This window comes from Monopterus albus, unplaced genomic scaffold (genome assembly GCF_001952655.1).
Source record: "Monopterus albus unplaced genomic scaffold, M_albus_1.0 scaffold277.1, whole genome shotgun sequence".
Taxonomy (NCBI): Eukaryota; Metazoa; Chordata; class Actinopteri; order Synbranchiformes; family Synbranchidae; genus Monopterus; species Monopterus albus.
Window position 1 is genome coordinate 901,647 of NW_018128157.1, and position 20,421 is coordinate 922,067.

Genomic DNA, 20,421 nt, shown 5'->3' on the forward strand with positions numbered 1-20,421 from the left:
TGCTGACATGTAGTTTAGTGGCACCTGCATTTAATATGTAGTGGAGGGCCAGTGGAAAATCTTGGGATAGCACTAGAAAATGGGTATAAGCTTAGCGGAAATTCAGGCTACGCACGTTCGTAGAAAGGTGGAGATGCTATATTGTAGTGTAAAATAAACTGCATATACTGTTTAATTCCAGAGTCAAATTCCTCGTGTGTCCAACACACCTGGCCAGTAAAGCTGATTCTGATTCTAATATCAACACTGATTTCTGACACATCGTGATGGTGTAATGTACTGAAAGTGCAAACAAGAGACAAATGCAGTAACATGTTTCTACATGAACCGATTAAATACCACAAATTTAGGGTAACTTGTGTCGCATTTCCACTATGGAAGTCTAACCAGTGGTACACACTGTACGTCCCTTAACCATCACCGAGCGTAGCCTCCGGGGTTGATGCCGACTATGCAGCTTTGTTTCTCCACTGTACTTTCTCTCTGTCGGTCTCCCCTCTCACACACACAGTCAGCTGTGTGTTTACACACAGTGCTTTTAATGCTAATGCTTAAAGAGCTCATGGCTGCTCATTTTGCTTGTTTACAGCCATTTAACATTTAATCTTGGCTACCTCTAGATTAGCTTGGCACCCCTCATAACTCCAAATAGTCACATTTTTTCAGAATCATAAAACCAGAAAGCCTCTCGGCATTGTGTAAGACAGAATGGAACGATTCATAGTACTTCACGCCACGAAAAGACGGAACTTTGTCCAACTGTTCTAAGAACTATGAAAAAGTTCCACTGGTCCAAAAGTGTGTCTTAACACTTTCAAAGGATGATTTTGTTTTTGTTGTTATTGACCTGTATCTAACTGTGGAGCTGTTTAGAGCTGACTGTCCTGAATATACCTGTATGTTACCGTGCACATAGTCTGTGCAGGTCAAACCATACACACTGTCTGGTAGAAGTATACTAAACCTGTAAACATTATGCCATACATTGTATTTAGAGTACAGTTCCAGTTCTTTGTTTTGTTTCTTGTAAAGATTATTAGGAGTAGTATTTATGATTTTTGTATCCACCGACTTGTTTTTGTGCAGCAATGATGTTTTGTGTGTGTGTGTGTGTGTGTGCGTGTGTGTAGGGTCAGAGAGAGTCAGGTGTTGTTTGTAGCAGGTAAAACAAAGGGCTGTTTCTATCCTCCTCCATACCTGGATGACTACGGAGAGACCGACCAGGGCCTCAAGTAGGTGTTCAGCCTAAACCCCACGGTGCAGAAATGTCCTCACAGTAACCCTAACCCTCACAGTAGCTACACGCTAATACAGAACACTTTGTTTCAGTGGCTTTGTTTGTTCTGTTTCTATTTATTTGTTTTGTTTCTTTGTTTGTGTATTAGTGTTTGGGTTGTTCATGTGTTTTTGATTACATTTCCATCAATTTAAATTATTTGTATTGAGTATTTCTGTTTATTTCTTGTTTTTGTGTTTTGTTTACTTATCTATTTGTTTACTTGTTTATGTATGTGCTTATATATTTGTTGTTTGTGTGTGTCCCTGCAGGCGGGGGAACCCTCTCCACTTGTGTTTGGAGCGGTACAGGAAGATTGAGCGTTTGTGGCGTCAGCACGCCATTGCCGAGATCATCGGCCACGCTCAGGAGGCCAATCAGACGCTGGTTGCCATTGACTGGCAGCACCTGTGATGTCCATCTTGGCTCCACCCCCCACACTCAGAGACTGCCAGCAATTTGTTCTCAGCTCTTGTCCCGCCTAATAAGCAGCCTTTCCTCTCGATCAGCCATCCTTCTCCTGCCCAGCGCTGAGCTCAGATCAGCTTTCAGGGATTTTTTTTTTCTTTCAGACATTTGGCTTCTGTCTGAGCTCTGACCCGCCCATGACCCGTCCACCATTCACGTTTCATCGTTGCCGTTTTCCTTATATTGGAAACTTTGTGCTTTCAGAGACTTTCTGACTTTTTGTGCGATTGTTTAAAAATCCATGTGATGTTCAGCAGAAACAGGAAAACGCTCTTGAGAGTGAGCAAACTGGAAGCCAGCCCATGTGCAGTAGACTAAGTGACAGGTACATTCAGATGTGAACATGTCATGTTTTTCTGATAAACTCAACTGTTTCATCTTTGCCTTTTCTTGACCCTTCATATTTAAACCTGCTGTCATCACCAGTCAGCTGGTTTTGGACATCACCACCCACGTTTCTGATTGGTTCTGATGTTCAGACAGGTGTGTTGTTTCTGCAGGTGAGTGAAGTGTGAGGTGTTGGCAACAGTTTGTGGACAGGAAACATCCGCTACTTTGAGAAGAAGAATGTGGACAAGAAACTACAATTCTCAGGGTGTGTTTTGCTAACAGCTAATCACAAAGCTTCACATCCTAACGTTTCTAAAAAAGTCTAACTTGCGGGGTTCACTTTTGTAGAGATGGGATGATACATTTGGCAGTTTTAAAAGCAGCAAGAGCAGAGGCTTGTGAGTAGTGTAGTCTTTAGAGAAGCTGCTGATCAGAGCAAGAACTTGTATTCATTCAAAGAAAATGAGAAAAATCACTTTAGGAACCAGTGACTCTTCACACCTTTAGATTAGGGCAAATAATCAATCAATTAGTCAACTGACAAATTTAATCAGCAACTGTTTTGATAACAGACTTGCTAGTTCTCATTTTCAAGCACAGTTACCAAAGAACTGACCTGTTTTCCAGCTTCTCAGATGTGATGATAGGCCAGTTTGGACTGTTGGTCTGGGAAAACAGGACATTTGAGAAGATCAAAGTCAAACTGAAACTAGAAACAGCATTGTTCACTATTTCCTGACATTTTATAGACCAAGCTAACTGATTAATTAAGAAAATAACCAATAAATAAATGATCGGCTGCAGCTTTAACACAGTTTCTCAGCACAAAGGTTTTCATTTGGTCTTTGTGACCAGTAATACTTTACTCATTTAAAAATAGGACTTTCTTAGCTTGTCACATCAGCACAGATGTTTCAGCCTCTTTAGTTTCATGTTGTCCAAAACAGGTGTGGCAGGTGTTGCCTGTAATCACTGGAACCTTCTCAGTACTCCTCACAACCTTTAGTCCCAGGAGTTTAGGCAACAAGAACAAAGTTGCACACATGCTGATGCAACGTTGCACAAATACAGTTACACGTACAAGTAAACAAATATTTGCTTGGATCAAAGACAGAATCTGCAGTCAGATACAAAAACTGCATGATCAGAGAACTTTTGCACTTCACAATGGAAACATCAGCATGTGTGTGGAGACTCTTTCGAGCTTTGGTTATTAAACAGACTAAATCTGCCCCCCTCACAAGTGAAGCCTTCCTTTCTTCTTCTACCCAAATCAGTTGATCATTTTCAAAGACCAACTGTAGATAATCTGTAAACATGCTGTGACTCATAACATCTGAAAACATGGAACATTCGGTGACGTAACAGGAAAAAAGTCATTTGAGCAAAGACAACAAATGAAAAAGGTTTTATTAATGTCTCACGGGACACTTTAAACTTAAAGGAAAAGACATGTCCAAAGAAGCAAACAACTTTCCCTCTCAAACCTTTGTTGTCAGCAACACAATTCATACATGAATACATACATAAATGACTGACAGACACACAAACACTGCAGTACTGGACAATAAAGCCACTAAACTGTAGTGAAAGTATCCAGCTGTTTGAGACAATGTTAACGAACATCAGAATTAATCAGGTGTTGCAGTTTTTATTCAATAGTTCTGATTTGTGTTCTTGATTCTTTGCTCAATAAAAATCAGAAAACTGGAAGTTGCGATCACATTATCGTCCAAACCTGTGATTGATTAAAGCAGCCAAGTCTAAAATTTGAAAACCAGTATTTTTTAATTGAAAATGACTTAATAATCAATAACTAAAGTAGTGGACAGCTAATTTGAGAAGCTGAAACCTGTAAGTTTATGGCAGCTTTGAAAAATTACCAAGCTTTCTTCCAGTCAACTAATAGATTAATTATTTGTTGCAGCTCTATTCTGAATTTAATCGCAATGCTCAGTTGATTTTTCTGTTTTCATGACAACAGATTGTGTCCTATTAGAAATAGTTTGGTTCTGTGTTGATCAGTTCTGCAACATATCAGAGCAGTGTATCGAGGTAGGAATGAGTGGCTGATATTTTTTTTTACTTTAGTTTCGTTTTGACATTTTATTTAACAAGACTGGGTTTTGTTTCTTTGGTGAGCTGTGATATCACTTCCTTTCTCATGGCTTTGGGTTTGTGTTGAAATGTGAGCAAACATCCAGGTTAAAGTGAATTCAAGCATTAATTTATTTATTGTTTGTTTTTTAAATCTGATTTTCAGGCTCATGAACCAAGTACTTTTTTATGTTGGAGGTACTTCATGTGTATTAGTCAGTTTTTCTTCAGGGTCACCTGGTTGCCTCATCACTTCTCGCTTGTTAATATGTGAATTCCTGTATAAATGGGTACATGTACAATATTGTATAATAACAAAATAAAAACTTTAAAAGTTTTTCTGTTTGTCTTAAGAGCTGCAGTACAAGATGTGGAAAACTGAGCGTCAGCCAGTCAGATTTATTGATTTGCAGTCAGTTTTCCTGAGGGCAGCGCTAGAGGCACAGTAATTCAAATCTAAAGGGTTTGTCCTCTGAGGAATAGGAAAGATTGTGACATCTGGCACATTTATTTTTTTTGGTAGACTTTTACTCCATTTTATCAGGTTATTAACATTGAAATAAAAGAGGAAAATAAAAAGAAAAACAGACGAGTGTTGGTATTAACCCTCAAACTACAATTGTTCATAAAAATATTAAATTACTTTTTTAAAACATGCTAAATATTCATCAGTATATCGGTAGACTTGACAACAATATTAATAAAATGCATCAAAAACTAATAAATTAATGCCCCCTCCCCAAAAGGAATCAATAAAACCCCTTAGAAAAATTTATAAAATAGACAAATATCAGTAACTTGTCCTGACAGATTACTCCAGCTTTGTCGGTCCCCGGTCAGTCTTTTTTTGGACCCCAATTGGCCCCTCGTCAGTCCTTTGTTGGCCCCCAATTGGCCCCTTGTCAGTCCTTTGTTGGCCCCCGGTCAGAATACAAATGTGAGGCCTTAATGCAGATTTTTAAAGTGAAACAAATTTGATGAAGCTGCTGACAGCAGAATGGAAATCGCAGGCTGTTAAAACTAGACTGAGTTTAACTGTCCCATTTAAATAACATTTGATGATGTTATCAGCATGTACAAGGTTCTACAGGATCCAGCAGATTGACAAATGCAGTTACTCTCACAGGCCTTGACTACAGTGTTACAGTGAGAGAGGCCTGTTTACTTTCACCTATGACTTGTGATGCAGGACGACTTCTGATGTTGATCTGGAGCCAGTCTGAAACCGGGTAAGCCAAACGTTGTGTGAGGAGCAGAGTTACAGGTCTCTCACTGACCTGTGCCTGCAGTATGTTCATTAGCTTCATCCTGTCGAGATGACCACTGTGCTACCACTGTGGACTGGGCATTAACAGGGAATTGTATGGGTCTTGTTTTTAAGAATTGTTGTCATGGTGTTGGTTGCCACAGTAACATCATCCAGTGCATAGGTTTTTCTCTCTTTGCCACAGGAAGTTTCTAGTTTTCTTTGCTGATTGGACAGAGAGCATCAGTTCCTCTGCTTCCTGTCACTGAGTCTCACCTGTGGTGATGTGAGTCAGGTGAGCTTCTCTCAGCAGAAGTGAAGTGCTGCTCAGTAAACTGAGCTGTGACAGGAGAGAAGGAAGCTTAACGTAAAACCAATTAGCAGTAAGCCCGAGGATTACAGGCAGAAAATTATCCTGATAATGGGATCAAGGGTTTAGGATGTGTCGCAGCTCACTCACATTCACACAGTGAGGAGTCGACCACTGAGACATTTCATCAGCTTTATGTGAATATTTGATTGTGATTTGATGGCAGACCCCACTGCCCCCCCAGCAACATGGGCTGTTCAGAGCTGCAGCTCAGCACCATGGATCTGAAACCAGGAGCTGTGGTTCTGTCACATCCAGCCGTTTCTTTCTGGAACTGTTGAAAAATCTGAATCTTTGATGGATTCTCAGTGCTCAGCAGAGTTTACCTTGCCTGTCTGTTGACTGCAGCTGAGTCCTTGGTTACACCAAAACCTTAAAATGCCATTCATGCCAGTGAAGTTCAACCTGCCAAAGCGGGTGAAGCTGGCTCAGGGTCTGTGGATGCTCTATTGGTTCTCAGTTATTGTGGGAATCCTCATCTTCAGCCTCGGCATCTTCTTTAAGATCGAGCTGCGGAAGAGAAGTGAGATGATGGACAACAACGAGAGCCATTTGGTGCCCAACCTGCTGATCCTGATGGGCATGCTGGCCTGCGGAATCAACACCTTTGGAGGAAAGGTTTGCCACGACTGTCTGGACCCAATCAAGTTCACCAAGTGGAAGCCGATGCTGAAGATGTACCTGCTGCTGTGCTGCGGCTTCAGCATGCTGCTGCTGCTGACTGCACTTCTCTGCATCCTCATGCAGTTTGCTGTGTACCTGACACTGGCTGAGGGCCTGAAGAACGGCATCAAGTTCTACAAAGACACGGACACACCAGGGCGCTGCTTCATGAAGAGAGCGCTGGATTTGACACAGATTGAGTTTCGCTGCTGTGGAAACAACAACTTCAGAGACTGGTTTGAGGTGCAATGGATCAGCAACCGCTACCTGGACATGAGCAACGACGAGGTCAAAGAGTAAGCACCCCCTGTGTCCTGCACCCTTCAGTCCAGCTGAAACAGTCCATTTGTATATTAGTGGTAGAAAACTACAGTTGCATAAAAGTTGTTAGTTATCAACCTCACACTGGCTTCGTCCTCTGAAGTCAGGGTCCCCGTTTTCTTTTTTCCTTTATCAGAGTAAACTGATTGTGTTGGTCAAACATTTGACAGACCAGTTGACTGACTGAAAAATAATCCACAGTTTAAATGATAATGAAACTGATCGGTTATGTCAGGCATTTGTAACTGTGACTTCACAGTGGTGGCTTCAATGCCAGAGTCTGTATTTACCAGATCTGACACAGGTCATCTTAGAGCAGGCATTTGATTGTCTGTAGCTTCTCTGGATCTGATCAAACTCACTTCTGTTCAGGATGTTTAGATCAGGACTTCACTCTTTATTTCAGACTTTTCCAGAACATTTTAAAGTCTCATTTCTGTCTCTCCCAATCATCAAGATCACAAATGTCTCTAAGCTTTCCAAACTCCAGGGAAGAGAGAAACCTGGGTTAAATATCATTTCATCAACAGATCATTTGATCATCGTCATCGCTGTTTTTAGCTGAGCTTTTCATCTGAATCACACTTTAATTTTTGTTAAAGTGAGTGAGTTTTGTTAGGTCAGTGGAGGTTAAGTGAGGGAATTAAGGAGGTTAATGTTACCGTGAAGGAGGCTGATGTACTGACTTCTCCTCTGTAAGTCTATTATCTGTCAGGATCTGATTTCCACCTCGATTCTGATTACTTGCTCACTAACATGGACAAGGTTAAACCAAAGCACAGGGAGCATTTGATTCTCTCACCAGGAGAACCACCTGCAAAACAAAATATATGTAGTGACAGATCATGTGATCAGAACATAGTAGATGATGTTAGGGTTAAAACCACATAAGATCGGTATTAAACACCAGCTGACTGTCAGAGATGAAAACAGAAACGTGGATGTTGTAGAGCTGTGTTTGCATGTTGTGTTTGTCTCACTAGGCCCCACCCACTGTCCACACCTGTCGGTAACTTCAGGCCCCGCCCATACAGTGACATCACAAAGCCCAAAGTGTAATGAAACTGAGCTTGACAATAAAAAATGACAGTCTTCAGATTAATTAGCTTTTTATTTTCAAATCCTTGAAGATGATGTTTATCTGACACTGATTTAGATTGTACTGGGGTCAATCCCAATTGCCTTAACTGATCAATCCCTGCTCCTTGATCCTCGCTTGAAGCGGAAGTTGTTCTGGTGCACTGTCTTGAAGGACATCCCAAAGATCTTATTCCTGCTCTGAAGATCGAGGAGGAGACATGAGCGAGGATACACGAGTGCATCCTTTATGGAAGTCTTTAATGGACCAACGCCTCTTTATCAGACACTCCGGATGAAACGTGGATGGGATTTAGCCCTGGTCTCTGTGTTGAGGGTGAGCCCTGCAGATCTGTTTGGTGTCCTGTGAGATACTGCTGAATGATCCTAATTGATGCCTTTAGCATTCCCTGGCAGACTCTTTCAGGAGACCAAACAGGTGTTTCTGTGTACAGGAGGCATGAAGGGAGGTAAGATGAATGTGATTTAGATAAACTCCCAGTTCTTTCATTAATAAAACCTTGTTGAAAATCTGCAAAGTTTGTCTTTAATGACCTCTGATCTTTCTTCTAGCACCAACAACAGTACAAACCTTACATACTGAGCTCCATTGCGGCTGAACATGTGACAGTCTACAATGACAGTAGAGACCATACACTGTTGAAAGTGGCACAGTAAAGTTGATGTGTTCATAGAACATTTGTTTCCAGAGTCATGGTGACACAGTGATGGGACGGAGACACCGCTCCAGGTTCTGCTCTGACCATTAAAGAAAAAGGGTGTTCCTCAGGGTGCTGTGTGAGAACTTCATGTAGACAAAGTGTGAACACTTAAAGCATTGTATTAAATGTAAGTCACTATAACCTTGGAGACACAATGACCAGAGAGACTGAAGTTGACCACAAAGAGAGACAAGCTGTGTAAGTCAGGTCTTCCTCCTGTTTGACATTTCATGCACAGAGGCTCTGTTTGAATTGAATTGGCCCCCTGAGCCCTCAGGGCCTGAGCCACGGCCTAGTCCTCCTTCACCCAGCCTGGCAGTGTGTGACCTCTGACTGTCTCTGTCCTGCAGTCGCGTCCTCAGTAATGTGGAGGGGAAGTACCTGATGGACAGTGTTCCTTTCAGCTGCTGTAACCCTGGGTCTTCACGGCCCTGCATCCAGCACCACCTGACCAATAACTCCGCCCACTATGACTACGACCTCCGCACTGAGGAGCTCAACATCTGGATGCGGGGCTGCCGTGAGGCCCTCTTCTCGTACTACAGCAGCATGATGAACAGCATCGGAGCACTCGTCTTTGCCACCATCATCCTGGAGGTAAGAGGCCGCCCACATCCTTCTTCGACTAATCAGCATCCAGCCTGCAACATGCATGCTATCAACAGTGTTTAAGGAAATTGTCTTCTTGTCTTTCTCTCTGAGAGTTGGATGTTCAGGCTGATCCTGCTCTCATGTCTGTGCAGCTTAGCTTAGCATAAACACTAACAGTTAGCCTGGCTCTGTCCAGAGGTTTAAAAAAAAAGAAGAAAAACACATAGTGGCACCTCTGAACATCACTGATTGAATTTGCTGGATGCTTGCTGTCTTCTTCTGTTAAACTGAAATACAAATTTTGCAATGCTCCATTAGATTCATTTAGTTTTTTCTGATTTCTGTGCTTTCCTGCCCCCTAGAGTTGATGAGGGTGGGTGTTGCCATGGTCAGTACTTTCAGGAGAGAACAGGCCAGAAGCTACAGTATGTACAAAACAGAATAACAAAAAAACAAATCTGTGTCTCGCCTGCTGCTGCTTCGATCACTTGAAGTGAGGACTTGCTCCTTGAGGTGAATGTAGGATAAGTTTTCTTCTTAATCTTTGCAGCAGTACAACACAATGTAATTGATTAGTTAGTGATTAGCATTATATTAGCTCTGAGGGAAATGAGCTGATGTCTCTTCTCAAAGTGAACGGTTGTTATGTGACGAAACTTTTCAGTTTTAATCAGTAATGATATATAATGATGTAGTGTTAGAAATGTAGAACTACATCATTATTCATCCATTCCTACATTATCTATACCACTTATCCTGAATCGGGTCACGGGGGCTGGAGCCAATCCCAGCTGACATAGGGTGAGAGGCGGGGTCCGCCCTGGACAGGTCCACTAAATCATTATAAAGTGGTCAAATGTAATTTAATTAGTTTTTACTCTGAGGCTGTGTCAACTGACCTGGTCTCAGTGGTTTAACAGAGGAAACATACTGTATATGTCTGACTCTAAATGCGGCTGAGGAGGCGGCATGTTAAGCTGCTGAGCAGTGCACAGGTCCACCGAGGATCAGGAACTATTCTGGGGGTTAAGCTGCCTGCAGCAGCAACATGTTGCATTCTGGGAAGATCAGGATGATGGGCGGCTTCTGGGAGTGAGGAGCAATTCAGAATCTGGGTCAAAACAACAAGTATGACCCGAATTGTGACAACAGACAGAATTTAAAACCACATCCTGAACTCAATGACTCAGACATCAGACCGACTTAAGAACGTCACTGATGCTGCTGGTCTCAGAGACCTGTTCAAAATACCTTAGACGGTTTTAGCATAGGCATCGGTGACACAAGTTTACAGGCTATGGTACAACGCAAGCTGCAGGTGGACCAGCGGATAGAAGCAAACAGAACATCTGGCTGGGACCCAGAGCTGAGCCAGATATCAGACACCATGCCACATGGTGAAAATTAAGTGCAGCAATGAGTCATGCACACTGTGCTCATGATGAGAGAATGAGCAGTTTGTTTATTTTTCTTAAAGATTGTTCTAACTTCTTCATTTGCGAAGTAACTGGTAGCTTTGACAGTTATTTGTGTACAAGAAATACATCTTATGACTACTCCTTGTTTTATGTGACCTTAACATGGAACTTACCAACCAAAAGTCTGGTGTTGCATGAGAAATAAATAACCTTTTTGCTTGTGCTCACAAAATTTCTATCATCCCCTTGATGCCATGCCTGAAAACTTTTCTAGGGGAAACACAACTGGTCAACTGTCTTACCATAAGTTGGCCTGAATCGTCAGCTCTTATGGCTTTTCCTCTGTGATAACATTGTTTTGTCTCTGTCAGCACTTAAAGACTAACAAAAGTTCATTTCCACCACCTGCTGCTGTTTTATTAATCGGCAAAAAAATGTATGTCCTCAAAAAGATCTTGCGACCTGAGGTGAAACAAACAGCAGCCAAGTTACTGAACCTAACTAACCAACATAAAGTAAAAACAGGAGAACAACCCAGAGCTTCAGTGCAGTTTACAAAATGTGGATTCTTCTATTTTTAGTTATACTTAAGACCACGACACAAAATCTGACAAGGTCGCACAAACTAGCAAGAAGCACATGTACAGCAAGTTAAACTACAGGAGGGTGTGAAGGACAGAGTGAAGTGCTGCTGTGAAACTGCTGGGGACGTTTTAAGACAGGGTGTTGTGAATGGACCAATCAGCAGTCAACAGACCAGAGACGTCTATGAATTCAAAGATCCACTAACCCCAGGAAAAGACTGGACACAGGTTGGAAATAGTGAGATTCAGACTACTGCTGATGCAACGTGAGATGGAATGTATTTTCTGACCCTGTGTGCTTCTGTGTGTCAGTTAGCAGACATGGCAGGGCTGAAGTACTTGAGCACGGCTCTGGAGACGATGGTTGACCCAGAGAACCCGGAATGTGAGAGCAAGGGCTGGCTGCTAGAGAAAGGCATCAAGGAGACCTTCACTGAGCTGCTCGCCAAGCTGAAGATGCTGGGGAAGAAGACCAACCAGGTAGAAGAGGGCAGGGATGCAACAGTGGACACCACCTGAGAGCCCCACCCACCACAAAGGACTGAAACCCCATCCCCTCTCACCCCCTACTTCTCCTCCAAAAAACTGGGCGCGAGAGTGTAGTAGTCAACTCCATGTTCTGTACACCTGTTAAAATGCACAAAGTGAACAAGCTGTATAAACTTATTGTTGATGCTGATATTTTTTGTTCTGTAAATATGTTGAACAGAGTTTATTTTTAAACAGCGGGAACAGAAACCCACTGCTGTAAATAAAACATCTATTTTGGGCTTCAAATTATATACCAATATTTAATTAACCTCCCCCCTCTTCATTAACGCTTTCTGTCAGATGGCACTCAGATGGTCAGGAGACCATCAGGCCTGAAAGAGTCAACGCTGGTCCTCACCGGAGCCCGATCAGCTGATATCGGTTTGTCACACAGAAACTGTTGCACTTGCACAGTTTGTCCAGCAGAGGGCAGATCTTACAAAACATTCTTAATTTGAGGTTCTTTCCAAACATTTGTTTAGGTGAAAACAAACATCAGTGAATGTATCGTTATCAGCCTTTTTCATGTCTATATTTTGGGGTTTTTGTCTCAAACATCCAGTATCAGTCAGGCTCTGGTCTTTACTGTCACTGTCTGACTGCTGACACAGTTGGGTGACATGGAAACAGATGGCCAAACATCAGAAAAAAAATCTAAGCACCCAGTGCTGCTCAGGAATGGTACTGCAACAGGATTGAAGCAGTTGCATAACTGCTCCTGACCAGCTAGATGTGTACAGAGGTAAATCCAGGTGCGTATACACCAATCAGCCACAACCTTAAATCCACCTGGTGGTTTTAATGTTGTGGTGGACAGTGGTCAGCATGGGCACTCTGACTGGTCTGCGGCTATGCAGTCCCTTAAGCAGCAAGCTCTCAGCTCGGTTTTCCCCACACTGAGCCCTGTGCACCATTTAACGTGGCCTATTCACCGGCTGTACAGGTAGATACGGGTAAAATTAGGTTTAAACACACACCTATATGCAGCACGGAAGATTCATGCAGCTTCTTGGACATCATCTTTTTAACTTGAATTTTTTTATGTCCAGGACACAATTGTCACTTAACTTTCACTTGCTTTTTTAAAGTTTGTCATTAAACTTGGTGAAAGATCACGGCTTCAGTTTTGTCACAGTGGTAGCGAATGTTAATGCTTGCAACTGTAAACATCTAAGACAATGGGCTGGTAGAGCCTGGCAGACTGAGTTCAGGGTGGAGAATGAGGAGGTCATCTGGTTTCCTCTCAGAGTGACACTGGTTCAGACTGAAACAGGAATGTTTCTTAAAATAGCAGTGAAACCAACACACACACACACACACTTGGATGAGCAGTTACATCTTCATCAAATTGTACATGAAAATTTAGTCTTACCTTAACAAACCAAAATGCATCAGTGTGTGGGGATCTGGTCTGTTCAAATCCACAGAGGCATCGTCAGATCAGGTGTATAGTGATTTAAAAGTCAGTTTAAAGGGAAAATCAGTTCTCAGGTACTGATTGTAATATTTGTATGTTTCCTTTTTTCTTTGTAAAATGAAGAGTTGTGAGGTTTCAGACATTTGTTGTGGGATGGCTGGAGCTGTGTACGATAAAACCTATAAAGAGACTGTGACCGACACCACACTGTTTGACTCTTCTTTTATCAAGCTCAACATTTTTTAACAATGTTTGTAAGAATATGTGTATATATTTAAATATATGTTCAACATAGGCCATAAGGACAGGATAAGTGTGGCTGAATGGTAATGAGGAGAGGGAAGGTAGTCAGAACTGAGGGGATTGTACTACCAGAAGGCAACATAGCAGATGTTGTGGACAGCTACAAGTACCTTGGGATCCCGCAGGCAAATGGGAACCATGAAGAGGTCACAAGGAAAGCAGCAACCACCAAGTACCTGCAGAGAGTAAGGCAAGTCCTGAGAAGCCAGCTGAATGGAAAGAACAAAGTCCGAGCGATTAACACCTACGCCCTGCAGGTCATCAGGTACCCCGCTGGCATAATAAGCTGGCCAAAGGAGGAGATAGAGACCACTGACATCAAGACAAGGAAGCTCCTTATAATGCACAGCGGGTTTCACCCCAAGTCCAGCATCCTGAGACTGTACACCAAGTGGAAGGAAGGAGGCCGAGGATTAGTGAGCATCAGAGCCACTATCCAGGATGAAACAACAAAGATCCATGAATACATCAGGAAGATGGTTATACAGATTCGTACAGGTCTCTAGTTTTAAGTACTCTATTTTTATCCCTAATTATCTCATTTCAATGAACATTCCCTTGTTGTCTGCATTGCTTACTGTCTGTTTATACTGCTTTTTCTGCTTTTTCTGATCCCAAATACATCAGGAAGATGGCCACGAGTGATGACCTGTTTAGTGAACACCTCAGGCAGCAGAAACCAGAGGAACTAGGGAAGGAAGAGCAGGAACCCTCATGGAAGGACAAACCTCTGCACGGTATGTACCACCGTCAAATAGTAGAAGGGGCTGATATCGAAAAATTCTACCAGTAGCTGGACAAAGTTGGACTAAAAGCACAGAGGCATTAATCATGGCAGCGCAAGAACAAGCACTAAGTACAAGATCAATGGAGACAGGGGTCTACCATACTAGACAGGACTCCAGGTGCAGGCTGTGCAAAGATGCCCCTGAAACAATCCAGCACACAACAGCGGGGTGCAAGATGCTAGCAGGCAGGGCATACATGGAATGCCATAACCAGGTGGCTGGTATAGTGTACAGAAACATCTGTGCTGAGTACAAGCTAGAAGTCCCAAAGTCAAAATGGGATGCACCTCCAAAGGTGGTTGAGAATGACCAAGCTAAGATCCTGTGGGACTTCAAGATACAAACTGACAAACTGGTAATGGCCAACCAACCAGACATAGTAGTGGTGGACAAACAGAGGAAGAAGGCCGTAGTGATAGATGTAGCAATCCCAAGCGATAGCAACATCAGGAAGTGTGACCCCCAAACTGGGAGAGTGGCTCCAACAGATCCCCGGAACAACATCTGAGATCTCTGTCTAGAAGAGTGCAGTCCTAGGAACAGCTAAGATACTGCACAGGACCCTCAAGCTCCCAGGCCTCTGGTAGGGGACCCGAGCTTGAAAGAAGGCATATAAGACTGCCCCAAAGTGGGGGGCAAGTGGGGAATTTATATATATATGTATATATTTATATATGCATGCTGGTCTGTATAGAGCTATATACCATGATATACACTGGTTTGTGTAGGTGTATATACAGTGATGTTCATAAATAAGAGGAACAAACCGGGTCCTCCTGCTCCCACTGATCTTATTTCCTCGAGTTTGCTGGCCATATAGGCCAGTTTTTGATATAGACCCCATGATATTTGTATGATTCCACAATCTCTACATACTCTCCCAGGATAGTCGCAGGGACTGTAGTCTTCCTGCTCCTGCCAAAGGCCACTACCAGTTCTTTGGTTTCCTCCTCTAAACAGAGGCCAACAGAGAAAATACAGTAGAGAAACAAAGCAGGACGGGCAGCGTCAGCCCCGGAGGCTACGCTCGATGATGGTTACGGGAAGTATGGGGTGCACCACTTGTTAGGCTCCCATAGTGGAAATGAAGCAAAAGAGTGAAGGTGTTCACGAGTGTGCTCGCTGATATTTCCTGGGTTTTCATTGGTTACAACATTCACAGGAGATTTTGGATGGGAGCCTAGTGAAGTTTGACAGAAGGTTGATACTGCCAGGTTAACTGATATGGCTGATAAGGCAGGTCTTAGAACAAAAAGGGCCTTGGATCATAGATATGTTGTATGTATATGTGCTGTAAATGTGGGTTTGAAGAAGAGTTTGGTCATTTCAAGAAACAGCTTTTGTATCTTTGAAAAGTGTTCAAAATATGTAAATGTGAGTGGACAGAAGAGGTCTGGAGGAAGCCAAAGCTGCGTATTCTATTTATTGTGAGATTAAAATGACTATTTTGTTGAAAGCTACATAGTTCCTAATCTGTCTTTGTGTCAAGTGTGTTGGTTTGGCAAAAGTAAACTGATTCTGTCCAGTGTGTGATTCAGGGGACACTGAAAACGAGTGTCATTTAGTTTTTAAGCCCTACTACTGGGAATTTTATTTTTGTTTAACAGTGTAAAGAATATAAATGAGATGATGGACATGAATGATTCACAACAGCTAAAGTGGTTATTTGAAAAATAACTTAATTAGCTTCTTATTTAAGAAATGCTTGTGAGCTCAGGAAGAAAACTATCAGGAGTGGGCTGATGATGATGTGATTGTGACCATAATTATTTTGAAAGATTATAATGATGTACTTTATTTATTACATTTCTATACCTTTGCTCCGACTATTTGAAGTGCTAGCGGCCGGCTGCAAGATGTTTCCTCGTAGGAAGAAAAGTATGATGTTGTCATTGTATGATGGACAGGTCTAGGTGTCTTGTGATCCCATGAGGGATGGGCTATGAAATGGTATGAGGCTTCAATACATTTAATTCATTCATACAGTATATACCATTTAGTCCTTACTAAATAACAGCATAACATCAGAAAAATAGAGAGAAACAGAAACTGAAGAAACCGACTTTGTGTTTCAAGATTGTGTAAAATGTTATGTGTAAAAATGTGTGTTGTTATATCAACTGTTTTATATGCTTGAAAGAATAAATCAAATCAAATCAAATCAAGAATTAACTCTAGATCCTGGATCCACCAGCAGAGGGAGTTGTGTTTACAGGTTTGAATGGATTCATCAAATCTGACTAATTTCTCAGTCCTGCCTTTTGATATTCACTGAAACACAAAATAACATGAAGTGGATTCAGTGTTTAGTTAGGTGAGGTCATAGATCTAAGCAGGAGGTGAGGAAACTGAAAACTGGGACAGGAAGTGAAAAGGAGGAGTGTGTACAGAGCTTCAAGCCAGCGCTCTCAAGCTCAGACTGACTGCTGTTTGAATCATCGACTCTGATCCTCCTCCTCTCAGACAGCAGCAGGAGGTGGATGAGGTGGATGAGATGCTGCTCTTCAGTCTCAGATTCAACACTGAAGAAGAAACCAAAAGAAGAAACCGGGTCCACTGCTGCCACTGATTCTGATGTTAGAACCAAGCATCCACTGCAGGTGTCGATGCAGGATGTAACGGTCCTGTTTCCACCATGTGAGGATGATCTTCATGTGCAGAGGCTGAAATCTGGTGAGTGACTGTTGTTGTCTAAATCACAGTTGATTGTGAGTCACTTCGTTTGTCTTAAGCTGCAGCAGCAACAATTGAAACAGCAGGTTAGTGATGACCAGAAATAATTTGGTTGGTGGTCACTGACACATTTTGTGTTTTATTCAGGCACTAACAAAGATGCGTGGAAGCAGCTGAGGTTTTCATGAGGAGGAAAACAGAAAACAGCTTCTCACTGAGTTGGAAGATGGAGTCTGGAAGCGGTTTTCGTGGACAGGTGTGTCACAGTATGAGGTTTTTAACAAAGACCAAGTGAGGTTTGGAAGCAACAGCTCATGTTTACAACCACAAGAAATAAAGTGTGGAACTGGGGCGTGGTGTCGTTATAAAGGGTAACCTCTTGGAGTTTTTGACAGAGTCTGGATGTTTGAAAACAGCTTCAGCTTTTTACCAGACTGACAATTACATGTAGCAGGTTTAATAAGAAATGAAGTCTGGAAAAAGGTAGTCTCTGTTTTTAAGACAAAATTGCGTTTGTCTTCTGAGTTTTTAATGAACGAAAAAGCAAGTCTGCAAGCAGTCTTTGATTTTAACATGAAGTTTGGGAGTAGTCTTTGTATCCTGAACGTTGGCGGCCGCAGGTTTTCCTTCTCAGCGGAGCTGATGAAGCGCCTTCCTCTCAGCAGACTCAGTCGGCTGCATCGCTGTGTGTCAGAGAGCGAGCTGCTGGAGCTCTGCGATGACTACGACCGTGACAGGAACGAGTTTTTCTTTGATCGGCACTCAGAGGCTTTCAGTTTCATCATGCTGTACGTGCAGCACGGGAAGCTGCGCTTCCTGCCGCACATGTGTGAGCTGTCCTTCTACAATGAGATGCTATACTGGGGCTTGGAGAGCTCCGACCTGCAGCCCTGTTGCCAGCGACGCCTAGATGACCGCATGTCCGACTGCTTCGTCCACTTCTTCCCTGAGGAGGAGGAGACACGGGGTCCTGAGAAGACCCCGAGACGCTGGGTGGAGAGAATGAGGAGAACATTTGAGGAGCCCACATCCTCGTTGATGGCACAGATCCTTGCCTCAGTGTCAGTGCTGTTTGTGCTCATCTCGATGGTGATGTTGTGCGCCAGCACCTTACCGGACTGGAAGGCTGCCGAAACCCTGGACCAGCACAGGTAGGACACATCTGAGGCTTCATGAACACATGGCCGTGGGAACATGTTTCACCAGCTGTGGCTGTGCACTGGCTCATAGCAAAGCCAGATTTACACAGTAAACGTTGTGTTGATGATAAAGTAGCGACCACCGACACTGTTATTTACTCACACAGCAGGCTATAATCCGACAGCAAGCACACACACAGTACACAAACACAGCAGCGGCTACGCACTGGCTGATGGAAGCCAGCTTTACAAAATATCTTGATCAGAGCATCAGCCACTGACAAAGTGTCACAGGCAGAGCAAGTGTCATCAGCCAAACAGTTAATAACAGGCTGATGTGCATTTAGGCCAGTTGTACTGTAGCAATGCATGAAAACTTGATCTATACCTATGTTAATGCTCCCAACGTGTTCATGTGCTCGGGATTCATGTTGATGAAACTTTTCTTCATGTTGTGTATAACCGATTGCTGGACAATTGTCTTCGTGCACATGTATGAGTATAAGATACATGGGCTATCATTGTGGGTGCTGCAGGTTCTGGTGTCAGTTGTTGCTTCTGATCCATTAGGTTGTGCTCTTCTTGATGCATCAATAAAGAAATCAGGAATTCGCTTTTGCACCACCATTTTCTTGTGCTGTTGTGTGCCTGTTTGCAACAAGTGTGTAAGGTCACACACATGTTGCAAACAGGTGCAGCTTGGCCAAATTGACTGAAAATGTGGAACCAAAGATCCACTATTAACCACTTACTAAGATTAGAATATTATTAGCATGTGAACATAACCAATACAAATTAAATTAAGTGTCATTTATTTATTATTTTTAATGTTTTAAATTTATAGTTGTGCTGCGACATGCAGGCTCTCTACCATCCAGCTGATTTATTCAATGAACACAGGTAAAAAATTAACATTACACGCTCAGGTGTCTTGCACCTCCAACATGCACGCAGGCAGCTGAAAGACCCTGAGCCACAACAGGCCTATACATTATATTACCTCAGGCTAACCCCATTCTACACAGGAAATGCCAAATTGTGACATCTCCCGGTGCCAGCTTTGCAGCTGGCCAGAGCAGTAGTCAAAACATGAGGAAAATCAATGTGTGATTGTCTGTTGATTATGTGGTGTGTAGCTAAAACATTCTAACACGACCTCTAGTGACATGTCATGACATTAACCATAAGAAAATATTATGGCTATGGCTACAGTTATACACATCATAATAATAATATTAAACATCTTGTCTTCTAACAGTCATCGACTTTTTATCTAGTTATCCTTGACCATAAACAACCTGCAGCAACTCATGAGAATGACTAAGCATTTAACAGCCTGAGCTAGACATCCTGTCTACTCTAAACATTTCTAATACATTGAGTATCTAACAAATATCTATGTGACTAAAAATACCTAACAGTGACCTTGTGACTATGAGGGTTTGAACCAAATACAAGACTCGACAACAGACAAGTAGAAGGTAAAGTTTCTTTTTTCAGCTCAGGCAGGTTAAATAACAGGTGCAGAACCAGGTGAACACAAACAGGAAACTTGCTGGAGAGCAATGTCAGGGCATAAAGACAATCTGGCAGCTGGCTGGCAGTTATATATTCTAAAGGGGGTAATGAGCAGCAGGTGGGCAGGGATGTCAGGTATTCTCATTTCCTTTTGTCTGGTTGGTTGTCTCTCCATTCTCTGATTGGTGGTCTCTCTCCCCCTCCCTCTGATTGGCTGTCCCCTTGCAGGATCATCGAGGCGGTGTGTATTGGTTGGTTCACCGCTGAGTGTATCGTCCGTTTTCTGGTCTCTCGTGACAAATGTGAGTTTGTCTGTCATCCTCTGAACATCATTGACCTGTTGGCCATCACGCCGTATTACATCTCTGTTACCATGACAACACTGACGGGGGAGAACTCTCAGCTGCAGCGAGCTGGTGTCACATTGCGTGTCCTGCGCATGATGCGGATCTTCTGGGTGATCAAGCTGGCACGTCACTTTCTGGGCCTGCAGACACTTGGCCTGACGCTGCGGCGCTGCTATCGTGAGATGGTGATGCTGCTTGTCTTTGTTTGTGTCGCCATGGCAATCTTCAGTGCGCTGGCCCAGTTGCTGGAGCATGGCTTGGACCTGGAGTCCGGAAACCAGGACTATGCCAGCATCCCAGCCGCCTGCTGGTGGGTCATCATTTCCATGACGACGGTGGGATATGGTGACATGTACCCAGTGACAGTGGCAGGCCGTGTACTGGGCGGGCTCTGTGTTGTGAGCGGCATTGTGCTGCTGGCGCTCCCCATAACCTTCATCTACCACAGCTTTGTCCAGTGCTACCATGAACTCAAGGTGCGCTCTGCCCGCTGCAGCCACAGCCTGTCTGCCGACTTTATCAACTGACCCTGACCCAACTCT

The 20,421-nt window shown here is 43.0% G+C and overlaps 3 protein-coding genes across 4 annotated transcripts in view; all 3 read left to right on the plus strand.

The window, feature by feature from the left end:
• Nucleotides 1-2,121, plus strand: part of ubr2 (ubiquitin protein ligase E3 component n-recognin 2) — a 55,707-nt gene extending 53,586 nt beyond the window's left edge. For both annotated transcript variants that reach the window (XM_020622301.1, XM_020622300.1), the window contains 2 exons: nucleotides 1,131-1,232; nucleotides 1,549-2,121. In XM_020622301.1, the coding sequence (XP_020477957.1) occupies nucleotides 1,131-1,232; nucleotides 1,549-1,690 (244 nt within the window). In that variant the 3' untranslated portion in view covers nucleotides 1,691-2,121. The remainder of the gene's footprint in view (nucleotides 1-1,130; nucleotides 1,233-1,548) is intronic.
• Nucleotides 2,122-6,165: 4,044 nt separating this feature from the next.
• prph2b (peripherin 2b (retinal degeneration, slow)) lies at nucleotides 6,166-11,807 on the plus strand. The gene is made up of 3 exons (XM_020622319.1): nucleotides 6,166-6,746; nucleotides 8,921-9,167; nucleotides 11,476-11,807. Exons 1-3 carry the CDS (start codon nucleotides 6,166-6,168, stop codon nucleotides 11,680-11,682), a joined length of 1,035 nt encoding a protein of 344 aa, XP_020477975.1. The 3' UTR covers nucleotides 11,683-11,807.
• A 4,818-nt stretch (nucleotides 11,808-16,625) lies between these two features.
• On the plus strand, nucleotides 16,626-20,415 carry LOC109973031 (potassium voltage-gated channel subfamily G member 3-like). The gene is made up of 3 exons (XM_020622325.1): nucleotides 16,626-16,875; nucleotides 17,023-18,026; nucleotides 19,761-20,415. Exons 2-3 carry the CDS (start codon nucleotides 17,407-17,409, stop codon nucleotides 20,404-20,406), a joined length of 1,266 nt encoding a protein of 421 aa, XP_020477981.1. The 5' UTR covers nucleotides 16,626-16,875; nucleotides 17,023-17,406; the 3' UTR covers nucleotides 20,407-20,415.
• The last annotated feature ends 6 nt before the right edge of the window (nucleotides 20,416-20,421 follow it).

What these genes read in the sequence shown, in the direction of transcription:
- prph2b (XM_020622319.1), top strand. Translation starts at nt 6,166, where the DNA reads ATGCCATTCATGCCAGTGAAGTTCAACCTGCCAAAGCGGGTGAAGCTG. An exon ending in AGCAACGACGAGGTCAAAGA is followed by an intron (nt 6,747 to 8,920) that starts GTAAGCACCCCC and finishes TCTGTCCTGCAG; the next exon opens with TCGCGTCCTCAGTAATGTGG. An exon ending in TTGCCACCATCATCCTGGAG is followed by an intron (nt 9,168 to 11,475) that starts GTAAGAGGCCGC and finishes TCTGTGTGTCAG; the next exon opens with TTAGCAGACATGGCAGGGCT.
- LOC109973031 (XM_020622325.1), top strand. Translation starts at nt 17,407, where the DNA reads ATGAACGAAAAAGCAAGTCTGCAAGCAGTCTTTGATTTTAACATGAAG. An exon ending in GAAACCCTGGACCAGCACAG is followed by an intron (nt 18,027 to 19,760) that starts GTAGGACACATC and finishes GTCCCCTTGCAG; the next exon opens with GATCATCGAGGCGGTGTGTA.